This window comes from Sinohyriopsis cumingii, chromosome 9, assembly GCF_028554795.1.
Source record: "Sinohyriopsis cumingii isolate HCF-2022 chromosome 9, ASM2855479v2, whole genome shotgun sequence".
Lineage (NCBI taxonomy): Eukaryota > Metazoa > Mollusca > Bivalvia > Unionida > Unionidae > Sinohyriopsis > Sinohyriopsis cumingii.
Genome location: NC_142969.1, coordinates 50,893,973 through 50,907,356, shown reverse-complemented (window position 1 = coordinate 50,907,356; position 13,384 = coordinate 50,893,973). Strand labels below are relative to the sequence as shown.

Genomic DNA, 13,384 nt, shown 5'->3' with positions numbered 1-13,384 from the left:
AGGCCCTGCTGTAAAGCCTGTTAGTAAAACTACCCAACAAGAGGATTTCATACATTTGCAACTCCTAGATGGATGGTAATATTTTCATTTTTGTAATGTAGATTTGGACATTCTTGCCACCAGTATGGAATATGTGTTTCAGAAACACAAGCAGCTTTCATCAGATTTGCATATAGGTTTTATATGTTGTGAGTATGTTGTAGGAAGTTTTTTTAAATAACATCATATGAGATGATGCCAGTGGAAATGGCAGAAAAGTGTCTGTTTTGTTCACCAACTACACCTTGTTCTTACAAAATGTGGCTGTTACACATTCCCATGATGATGTCACTGACAGCCATCAGTGAGGAATGCCCCAACAAGCATAATACAAATTGCTTCCATTGTAATTGTTACAATTCCATTCTGACCACTCCGGTGTCCTAGTGGTTAGAGCATCCGCCTCAGAAGCGGGAGGTCATGGGTTCAAACCCCAGCCAAGTCATACCAAAGACTTACAAAAATGGTATTAACAGCTACCTCGCTAGACGCTCAGCATTAAGAGGTTAGTGTTAGGACTGATCGGCCTGGTGTCAGGATAATGTGACTGGGTGCAACATCATACTACATGTTTGCAGCATGATGCCCCAGTGCTATACATCACTATAAACTGCCACACTGCAGACATTGTAGCAATATGACTGAAAAATTATTCAAGCTACGTTAAAAATCCAATCACACACACACAATTCCATTCTACGATCCAGAACCAACACTAATTCCGTACTACAGTTCTTGCATTTCAATCCAATTTTGCTTTTGAAATGTAGTGCCACTCAATTCATAATGAACCCATTCATTTCAAACACTCGCAAATACTTATTATTCCTGTCTACAACTGAAAAATATCTATATAAAAAAACGTGTAACAGTGTTTTATGCAAGGGCATGGAGATGCACAAAAACTTGCACCTGAAGCTTGAATAAAACCCCGACTGTGGATAAGACTTTACCCATCGATTACCCCAGCTTGGGGATAAATTCCGACCGTGGCGATTTATTATATATCCTATGACTGCTCCAGCTTGAGGGCAAAATCCAAGCACATCCCTAAAAAGATAACAAGTATAGCGGCTCTTTACCTTCTGTAAATGCCACTTGAGCTTCCTGATGCTGTTGTATCTGCCATTTGACAGAATCACGAATGTGGATATATTTCTTAATTGCCTCTAGTTGTTGAGCTAGTTTAGCTGTATGAAATTCCTTTGTGCAGACTCACTCATTATTAATATTACAACAGTGATTTAATTACACATCACCTGTCAGCACACCGATGATAAGTCAGTTATTTTATAACACACCAACAAGCTTGCCCCTTGCACCCCCCCCCTTTTTTTTTTATTTGGGCACCTGTGGACATGAATCTGCAAGGCTCAAATTGTCATGTTTAATATAAGATCTCAACATTTTTAAGGCCTTAATTTTAAAGACATCCTTAAAACCCCCAAAAGGTTATCAACTGGATCACCAGCCTTCGTTTAGAGTAACAGCAAGTATATATATATATATTTAGGTCTAAGGAAACACAATAAAAATGTTTGATTTAACAATGACATATTTGCCTCAGGTCTGTGATCCTGAAGTGAATATTAACTGTCCATTTATTTTCTTGGCTTTTCTTTACTAGGAAATTGATTATAGAGATTTCTGCAATGGTGAAGGCAATGTAAAAATTGGTTACTATAACATACTTTTTACGCCATGTTTGAAAAAATAAATCCAATGGAAAGGTTATAGTCTGAAAATCTTCATTAAATTAAGTTAATATAGGGGAAAAAACTTTAAGAGTTCATAAATATTTTTCAGTGCTGAATAAAGATATAACATAACACTTTCTGCTGTGATTTTAATAGTTTCTGAGAGCATGAAAAATTTCTAGAACTATAATGTATAAATGTTTTCAAAAAATTATATTAATATGAGGGAAAAATCTGTTATGAAATAAACCGACAAGATCTTGTATGAATTCATGTTATCTTTAAATATGATATTTGTGTGAAAATATCTGGAAGAAAAAACAAGATGGTGCCACTCACACATACAATGTGGTTGCCACAGTAGCCATATTAAGAAACTTTTTATCGCTACTTCTGAATGCATAATTGTGTCAGCGTGTCAACATGTGTACAAAATACTTATGTTGATGTCTAGCAGGTCCTGAATGAGAATTATGGTGCTGTACAGACATCCTATAAGGCCACCAATGTGGTCATCCTGAAAATCTTGGTATAACTACTTCTCCTGAATGAATCGTCATATCAGTGAAAGACTTCTTATGTCTAGTTGGACGTAAATGAAAATAGTGCCAATCTAACCTCCAATATGGCTGCTTTAATGGGCATCTGGAAAACCCCTTCCTTGCTACTTTTCCTAGATGGCTGGTCATTTTGACATTGTGCTTTCACTAGATGACCTATTTGATGTCTGGTTGGCCGTAAATGGAACTATGCATATGGTTTTGATGTCTAGTTGGTCCTAAATGTGGTTTTTGCTGCTCATAAACTTCTAATGGTATTATAGTTGGTTCCTTAATGAAACTGCTGTACAAAATTAAAAGGCCTTCTCACTTTCTATCAAGTTGGATACAATTATCTTTACCAGCTAGGATTTCTTGATCCTCTTTTTCATACATCAACCCTTCGCATATGTAGTTAGCTAAAACAGTATTTTGAACAATTAATTGCCCTCTTGCAAATACAATCCCAATTGCATGCTTTTACCAGTGTGAGAGCTCCTTATATAAGTAGCTAAGTATTCAGTAACTGAATTTCCACATCCACATGCATCAACTCAGAACTAAAAGTTGCAAAACATATACAAATTTGAAAATCTTGAGATATGTGTCACTTTGCATGGTGGGTGTTATGATTTAAATGCAACAAGGAAATTGAATTAGGGTTAATTTCTTTAAGCTGTATTCAATCATGGGGCCCTGGATTATAGAATAGTCTAGGCATACACATCACTAATCAACTCTCTCTAGTCCAACCAATGTGTGTATATGAGAAAGCTTGCCAGTAGCGTTATGTGTGTTGATTTCTTCCAATAAATATGTTGGCTGCCATGTAAAGTCTATGATGTCCTGAAAAATGGTGTTAAGCTCCATACAAGCAAGCTAAACAATCAATGATATAATGGAACAGTAGACACCATTTTAGCTAAATATGCCAAGAATTGATTTAGAGACTTGGTTAGTGATGATGACTTAAAATTGGCAAGGGATTAAAAAGATAAAAGAAATGACCTTTCATGGCACTGTAATATAACAAATGAGGAAAAACAAAAGTTTATTGCATTTGAACCTTTTGTTTTTTCACAGTTTCAATTTAAGTCATAAGGCCCCTTATTTTGCCTTACCAAACATATAGCAAGTTATTACCTCAATCCCTAGCACTAATAATGCCTCACAAGTAAGCAGTCTTTTATGAAGTCTCAGGTCTGAGTATATGTCTAGCAATACTTATGTCCAGTTTGTTTATAAAATTCTTTCTCACATGGTACAGTTTTCAGAGAGACACGATAAATTCAACAAGTGTGGTAATGAAGGGACAGGCATTCTTTATTTATGCACACATCCCAAAGGGACATTGCTATGTTTGAATCAACACTGAACTGAAGAATGGAGCATCAGCTGCATCAATTAAAATATTGTGGCCCACACAAAATACTGCAAGGACTATAATCAGTTTATGAGTGCAATGGGCATGAATTACTGTAGCAGACTGGAGGAAGTAATCCGAATTTATTAATATCTTGAAGCTAAATATAGTAAAGTTTTCATCTATAATCTGTGGAATCGTTTTTGCACACAGTTTGCAGGATTTGTCTTTGGGTCATCGTTTTTCTTTTTCTTCATCTTTCTAGCTTATGGTATCTTGATAAGTCTTATGGTGCCATGCAACTGCACTTGATGATTACCACAGCCAGTGACATTGTATCAAATCTTCTGGGATCAGATGATTCAATGCAAATTCCACATAACCTATCACCATCCTCATGTTTGCCATCTGACTTACTAAGTTATTTTGCCTAAATAATAATAAAAACAATCTGGTCTGATGTATTGATAGCGTTCTGAATGACCATAATATATTCTCTGTATCTACCCTAGAAAATCCTGAGTGGATCGCTGTTTGGTTTTAATAAACCAAAGTAATCCAATGAAAGGCATTTTACAGACACAAGTGTCTGTTTCCTGTATGCAGTGATTAAATGATAGCATTATGTCTTTATTTTTTTAAAACTGATGATACATATGATCACCTTCAATGTGCAATATTAGTTATGTTAATTAACGAGTGGGCAATATTTGAATTTCAAAGATAAAAGTGTATGCCATGATCACTTTAGTAGGATGATTTGTCAAGTGAGGTTATCTTTTCTGTTTGAATAAATATTGTTAACTAAACTATTTTCGCAAGTTATGACATAAGAATGATTCAAAGAAAGAAAATTCATTAAATTGAACATATAAAATGTAATACTGCAACAGAGTCTAGATGAACTATTTCTTCAGAGACACAATCCAGACTATGTGGCAGCAAAATTATCAAATAGGACACAACTAAGAGACAATCACATTTTCAGTCACAATGGTTTGACAATTATCAATGGCTTGAATTCATTGACTGTGAAGGCAAAGTGATTTGCAGTTACTGCAAAAAAAGTTCCCAAACTGTCACAGATTTTAAATTCTACCAGTGGACTTGTAAGTGTAACTGACAAATTCAGGATTTAATCAAGCAAGTCTCATGATAGTATTATACCTAATAAAGCAAAATGTAGCACAGTATATTATGACACTTAGGCCAGCATGTACAAAATATTCCTCAAGTTACAGTTGCTAGCACTCCACTAAGAAATGTCATTTTATAATAAATAAAAATGTAATGGAAAAAAAAATCGATAAAGTGATTGCACTCTTTAACATAGCCTACTACCTAACTCAATAATGAAAATGATTTGGTTCATTATATCTTTGTGTTTTATGGAATAAATGCATACATCTGATTGAATTTTAGGCAAGAGACTGAACTTTTGGGTTAAGTTAAAATGTATGTGGAACAAATGCATTTTCTAAAACTACTTGTATCAGTGTGCATCGTGACTTTTCTTTAAGATAACTCTAAATGGTACTGGGTATATATCATTTTCTTCAACTGTACACTGTTGTCTTCCATTTGATTTGATGACTTACAGCTATACTGTCTACACAGTAGGCCTCAACGTCAGGAAAAATTCTGTATACTTCAGTTACAGCTGAAATAAGTTTTGCATTAGTACCTGAATCAGACAAAAAAGGTTGTGTTCTGGTGTGTGAATAGAAATGGCTAAAAGTAATATAGACAAAAGCCATAAGAGTACACAAGTTACATATGAAAACCACCAATTCACTTGCATGTGTGGCATACAAGTTCAAAGATTTGCTTCATGTTTATTTGTGTACACACATTGTTCAACTCATAAGATATTTTAAGAGCTATTTCTCTATTGTATGCATAATTCATTTACAAATGTGATTAGTGGGCCACACCGAAGGCCATACTATTAGTTCACTTGGCAATATGGTAATGTCAGCTGAAAAGCATAATCATCCATTAAAAGAGCATTATGATATGAACATTAGGTATTTAGGACATATAGATATTTCTTTTCCAAATGGAGTCCAAGTAATTATTGCCCAATCCAGGTATAATTTTGTACACAAGTAAAGAACAAAATAAGATAAATCTTCATTTATTTGCAATTGACAATACACTTCTTAATGAATATACACTTTTGCATTTATTTTGTATCACTTGAATAAACAATATTTCTTTCAGTTCATTTTAAACTTTTATTTTATATCACTTGAGTAAACAATATCTCTTTCGTTTCATTTAACACTTAGAAACAGGTTCTTCCAGTTACAATAATCAACTCTGGAAACAATAAACAAACTGGAACTTTTGACCTAATTATATTACATTTACTAGGGTTAAAACAATAAATTCCTTAACATAATAAATTAACAGTTCCAGTTAATCAAACACAAAATCATCTTTTATACAGGGTGTGAACTGTTAATATTTACAGGATAAAGCTTATAGTTTCCAAATTGATTGAAGCTTACATGTTGCAGTTGCTGGCACATATCTATTTCCAGCATGGTTTGCATACATTCCACCTTTAATAATTTTGTTACTTCCCTACCCCACCCCATTCAGTAACAAGTATCAAAAATCAGGCTCATTCTAAGGCAAAGTCTGTAACTTGTGTACCACAGTCATCAGAGAGACAAAGATGCAAAACTTTATGATGCCTGTCAAAGGAAGAGAACAGTTTGTTGTTTACCCAAGTTTTGAACCAGTTAACTTGAATTCTCAGACCATCAATTGCTACAGCCCCACTAATTACAATTGTTAGGGAATAATGAGAACTCACCTTCAGTTATCTGTGTATATATATAATTTTAATAACCAAGAATACCGGATGTCTGGGAACATTATAGCATTCAATGGTAACGTCAGAACTGAGATGAGAGAATTAAACAAGCATAGTACATGACATAATGCATCCGTAAACTATTGACTGGGAAAAATACTACAGAACACCATTTCTGCTGGCAGTAAGATGTTGAACCTATATGTCATAAATATCAGGTTGGACATCTAGGACCAGTAATATTCATAATGGGCAGTACCCACCCCCCAAGTGAGAAGGGCCTGATTTGTAATCTAAGCCACCCAACCTATCACAGCCTTTATAGTACTTGAAACAAATATTGAGTAATAGTAAAACAAACTCTGAAAGTTATTAAAACCAATTTGTTATATTTCCATAACTCTGCATAGTTAACTGTGCAAGCAGACTTAAACATATCAGTGTATGACAGTTAAATTGAGCTATAGCATCGATTAACAGAAGCTACGAATTCATCAACAAGCAGTGAACAATCATCTTCACAATAAATGTCAAACATTAGCATCCATAAGCTGTCAAGACAAGTTGTTACACTGGATATATAATCATCCATTTATTTCAAACAAGCTGTGAAAAACGAACCTCTCGTCAGCTATATGTACGCTGGCCATTGCAAAGGATGCTTTAATAGATTATTGTTTATCGTCGTGTCTTGACAACCATTTTGCGCGCGCACACCGGAAAGTCATGCTATATATTTGTTACTTGTGAACGTATTCGTGGGCAGTACGCTATATATTGTTCCCGTGGCCGTATTCACGGGCAGAATGCTATATGTTTGTTCTTCGTGAACGTATTTTTGGGCAGTTACTTTGTCATCTTCAACCTAAAGGTCAAAACTGCCCATGAAATTTATATATCTGCCCACGAACCGAAAACATGAATAGGACTATAACATAAGTGTATATACTTATTTTCAACATATACATAATTACTATGTAAGAAATACAACCTATGTATATGTATTTTGATTTGAAATGTAAACTATAACATGTCCTTCCCGTAAACCCACTTTCGGGATGACTGCCCATAACGCACCTAAAACGTGTGTATATATATATATATATATATATATATATATATATATATATATATATATATATATATATATATATATATATATATATATATATATATATATATATATATATATATAAAGTTGCAATTGAACACAATAGGACAATACTGATTTATGTCGTTGATAAGCTTAAACTCAGAAGTGATTAAATGAAGAAGAAAACAATCACTTATATCTTACAGATCATGTGGCCTTAATAGGTGGCGTTTCTGGTGCTGGTATTCTACTAATCATTATCATCATAGTTGTGGTATATCTATTCAGAAGGTTTGTATGAACTGTGTAGTTTGAAATTTTAATAGAGTCTATTGTATTAAGAACATATAGTTAATCTATAATTGTCAGAAGGTGATATTGACTAATTAAGGAAGTTTAGGTTATCAATCATTCCTTCATCTTAGTTCATCAGTTGTATTAACAATAATGAATATTATATTGCTCTCAGATACTTGCTGTTGGTATTGAGTTATGGAATGTGCACTTTTGGATTAATACTGAAACAATCTTAATTAGCAGCATATGAACATCTATAAATATCGTGATATTTGTTTGTTAAGTTAATATCGTACAGAGATTACAAAAAAATAAAAAAAAATAATGCAAATTTAAGCTACTGGTATTTTATTATGCATCTTGTTAGATACCGTTACTTGAATCATTGATATGGTTTTAAAGAAATTGAAACGAAATCTGCATTAGAACGTTGTCCTTGTAATAAGATATTTCAAATCTGATAAATGAATTCAGTCTTCTTTCATACTTTTTATACTGCTTAAATACCAGTGTGCTTCTTTTATACTTTAAAATGCATAATCGGTTGATTTTTATTTGTATGCAACATTTTCTTTTCAACATATTCATAGGCTTTTTTCTGAATGTAGGTTTATTCTTTAATTACTTTTATCACATGTAGGCATAGTTTATATATAATTTGTGCAGTTTAATATGTTTGATATGACAGCATGTTATCATGTCACTTGATGTAATTATGAGTGTTCTAAAAATAAGCTCTGAAACTCTTGCGCAGTTTTTTTCTGCTTGGCTGCAGTTGTGGGAGTTTTCGTTACCCTAGTTTCTGGAACTGTTTCCCTTACTGTCAAACTTTTGGTGGCCATATTTCGAATCAATTGTCCAAGGTACATGGTAGTGTAACAGGTTAATTCTATCTGAGTATGGTTAATTTACCCCCATTAGGCTCGTTACATTAAAAGGAAATGGATGGTATTGATCAATGTGTAAATGTCTTGGGCAGAGGTAGGACCATATTACTGAGCTTACCCTATGACTGTCGTTTAAATGTTAACGTATGATAGTAATTTAACTCACCCATGCTTATAAAAGAATGTGGACAAAGACTGGTCTCCCAAATAACAGAATGTTATCCGACAGCAGCATTTGTAATTTGTTCAAATAGCTTTTTTGAACGCCAAAGAAATTATGCTTCGTATCATGTGATGCGATTCCGACTGAATATAATAATTATATTTGTGTATTATACTATTCCAAATAAAATAATGCAGATATCCGGTCACATGTACATCACAGTAAATATATAACTGATACATCCTGTAATCATTCTCCGCAAATGAATATCCAGTAACATCAATCAAATGGATGCTTAGTAATAGAACTGAGAAACTAGAAGTGGAAATATTGTAAACAGTATCATTGAAATCGACGAATATGGAATGAATAACCTAAACCGAGTCAACTATGTTACATTACACATAGGTGTATGTGATGTCTTTAGTTGATGTCTGTGTCAAACGTTGTATTGATCGGGAAAGGCGGTTGCTCTTTCAATTATAATTTGCAAAATATATACTTTGCATCTGCTTTAAATAAGGTCTGGTACTATTAATATCAGCGCAAAAAATGAAGTGTGCAACATCAAAGCCAGTATGAAAGAAAGCATATCTGTCTTTCTAAAATACTTTCATTAAAATTAAAACTTGGTGATAAACTGAGTTTCAAACGGATACCGATTCCATATTATATTTAGGAAACATGTTGAACAATAAAAATATTTTGCTAGCCAAAGCTCACAAAAGCTTGACGTGGCAAATTCGTTTAATTGTAGTCAGTATTAAATCATTCCACATTTGATATCCTCTGTGTTTCTCCACTTAAAGGTAAAACACGAATACAACAAATATCACCGATATCTTCCAACATTCATTTGTGTACATTTTGCTTTATTTTATGAAAACCTTTTCATAAACAATCTTACTTAAATTGTCCTCTTTTATATATCAGGTCAAAGAAAGGTGTGAACAAGGCCTCTACTGAAAATCAACCTGCAAATTCCAGCACTGTATTGACTAGTAAAGCATATACAAATGCTGACGTTGATGGGAAATTTCTAAATGAAACTATACAAGCATCGAGAAAAATTCAAAACTTGGAAAAAGATTCCAAAGCATACGCAAATCCGAATCCTCGTGAGGGATTTTCTTTGACCAGTCAGAACAAATGTTATCTCACATCAAGCAATGAGAAAGAGTCGAAGACTGATGTTTACAGTATGGTACAAAAAGGAGGTGGAATTGGACCGAACTTAAATATTATGAAACAAGACGTGGCTGAACAATATGATTCAATCATCTTTGGTAAATCTAATCAAGTTGAAGAGCACGTAGAGGTTTATGATAAGACTAACTTCCAGTGTGAACACAGAAACGAGCATTTAGATGATCTGTATAACAAACCTTACTTCGACTGTGAGTCCCGACACATTGATGTTGGCAACGTTTATGACAAGGTTAACTTCAACCGTGAACTACAAGAAAAGCATAGCGGAAATGTGCATGATAAATCTAACTTCCACCATGAAACTCGAGATGAGGATAACGAAAATTTGTATGATCAAGCAACAATATATAAATCAGCCTAGTACTTGAAACGTTTGTACCTTCGCCTCATTTAACTGAGACATATATATATATATATATATATATATATATATATATATATATATATATATATATATATATATATATATATATATATATATATATATCCTGTGTAAGTTTTAAGTAATTGCTGTACAGCTTATATTTATATATGTCATTTCGAGCTATTGTTGCTCTGCATGGAAAGTTATATATATATATATATATATATATATATATATATATATATATATATATATATATATATATATAAGGTCCGCTTTCTGATTGATCTTTTAACCTTTTATTTACATACGGAACTGTGATATTGCATAAGAGCGTGTCGTTGATCAATAGTGACCTTATATTGCTAGATATTGGTGGTATGGCGCCGGAAGGCTCTTCGTATAAATATACGTAAACGTTGGAAAATAAGCGATATAAACAAAATAAGTTCTGCAGGTGATTAACGAAATGGTTACGTTTTATGCACTATTATGTCTAACTACATATCAAAATCTCACAACGAATTCTTCCAAATGCTGAGACTTTCAAAACCAAAACGAATAAATACATTTATGGATATAAGAAGGTTATTTTTTACCAAACACGGCGTATTAGTTAAAGACACAGGAAAGTAAACCGGGTAAAGTATTAAACATAATTAAATCAACAATTTAATATTTTGTTGGATACTACTGGGATTCCTATCAAATTAGTGTGCCTATAACAGATGAATCCTTATTCTCCGTCCCACTACTATTAGCTCAATGTAAATCAGCAATTTCAATGGGTCCTTGTTCAATCTCTGGCAGAACGACATCTGCCCTGAGCAAGCTAGAAGAATGTCAATCATGTTTAACAAGATTGTGTTGTGTATTTGTGTCGTTTGTATCATGGTTTGTGGAAATGTTGAGGATACAGTATTAAAACAAATTTGGGTAAACCGTCTGTGAAGTACTTCACAATACTTTATAGAACATAAATATTTCTATAAAAAATGTATTATTCAATCAATGAGTCACTTAAACATAAATTAAATTATTTCATTAGGCGACTACATTTCTAGAGAGGTAATTATTGAAATAACTGCTAATACAGCTTTCAAAAATCTCACAATTAATTTACCAATAGTGAGCTTGAAGTTCATTATGGTTTAATTCAGAACGTGGATTTTGTGATCCAGGAACGTTTAATTGCTATTGAATTGAAACAACAGTTTACATAAGACACTATCTACTTATGTAGTTCGTATAAGAAGAATAAAAGCACACTTAAAGGAGTATTGCAAATGTTAAAAGTGCACATGCATTGTATTCAAGAGTCTATGCTAAGCATTGAGCAGAAAATAGAAAATGTGTTTTTCATCTACACACAAATTACTATTTCAAACAGCCGCACACCAAGATAATCTAAGATACGGTACAGATGTTAAAAATATATAAAACAAATAATAAATATATCAGCTACTAATGTTTTAGTCGGCATTGTTTTAGGTACCGTTAAATGAATGAGTTGTATTGTTTTAAAAAATTGAAATGAAATATTTATTAAAAAGTTTCCCTTGCAATAATATATATCAAATCTGCTTTCATTATCCTTTAAAATGCATAATTGATTGATTTTTATTTGTATATAACATTTCCCTTTCAACATACCCATAGGCCTTGTCTGAATGTAGACTTATTCTTTAATTACTATTATGACAAAGTCGGTATAGTTTACATACAATATATGTGCAGTTTAATATGTTTGATATGAAAACATGTTATCATAATACTTGATGTAATTCTGATTGTTGCAATAAAAGCCTGAAACTTTTGCATGGTATTCTTTTATGCTTGGCTGCAATTGTGGGAGTTTTCATTATCCCTTTCATTGATCGTTTTTCTACTACTATCAAACTTTGGGCGACCATTTTCCGAATCGATTGTCCAAGGGACATTGTAATGCAACATATTAATTATGTCTGAGTATGATAATTTACCCGTTACATACAAAGGAAAGGATATTGGTCAATGGGTAAATGTCTTGGGCAGGGGTGGGGCTGTAATATCGACCTTACCCTATGACTCTCGTTTAAATGTTAACGTATGTGAGTAACTAAACCCACCCCTATTTAGAAAAGAATGTGGACAAAGGATGGTCTCCCTAATGACAGAATAATATCCTACAGCAACATTTGTAATTGGGTGCGTGTTATGTGATGCATTTCCGACTCAATATAATAACCGTATTTGTCTATTATACTGTTCCAAATAAAATAATGCAGATGTCCGGTCACTATAAATTTATGATTGCTGCAACCTGTAATCATTCCCCGCAAAAGAATATCAATGAATATGGATCAAATGGACGCTTAGTAATAGAAATGAGAAACTCTAAGTGGAAACATCGTAAACAATATCATGGAAATCGATGGAATGACTAACATAAACTCAGTCAACTATACTACATTACACATACGTTTCTATGAAGTCTGTGTCAAAAGTTATATTCGTTGTAAAGGTCAGTCGCTCTTTTAATTATAGTTTGTAAAATATCTACTTTTTATCTGCTTTAAAAAAGTTCTGGGAGTATTGTTATCAGCACACAAACTGAAGGGTGCAACGTCAGAGACAGTATGAAATAAAACATCCGTCTTTCTAACATATTTTCATTAAAATTAATACTTCGTGATAAAGTGAGTTTCTAACGGATAATGATTCCATATTATATTTAAGAAACGCGTTGAACAAAGGACATCTTGTGCCCCCCAAGACAAAAACAAAAAACAAAACAAAACAAAATCCATTTTCAATATTGTAACTGTACTCAGATTTCATATCAGACGTTAATACATACACACGCTAATGTATTTCACGTCTGGATATGTAAGTAAATAATCTATCCTACGTATTAGTATAAAATTTAG

General features: G+C 33.0%; 1 protein-coding gene across 1 annotated transcript in view; it reads left to right on the top strand.

The window, feature by feature from the left end:
* The window catches only part of LOC149791801 (uncharacterized), a 68,656-nt gene extending 58,171 nt beyond the window's left edge, over positions 1-10,485 (top strand). Inside the window, exons 7-8 of the mRNA XM_089969272.1 lie at positions 7,762-7,846; positions 9,836-10,485. Coding sequence (XP_089825398.1) covers positions 7,762-7,846; positions 9,836-10,472 — 722 coding nt within the window. The 3' untranslated portion in view covers positions 10,473-10,485. The remainder of the gene's footprint in view (positions 1-7,761; positions 7,847-9,835) is intronic.
* Positions 10,486-13,384: the final 2,899 nt, after the last annotated feature.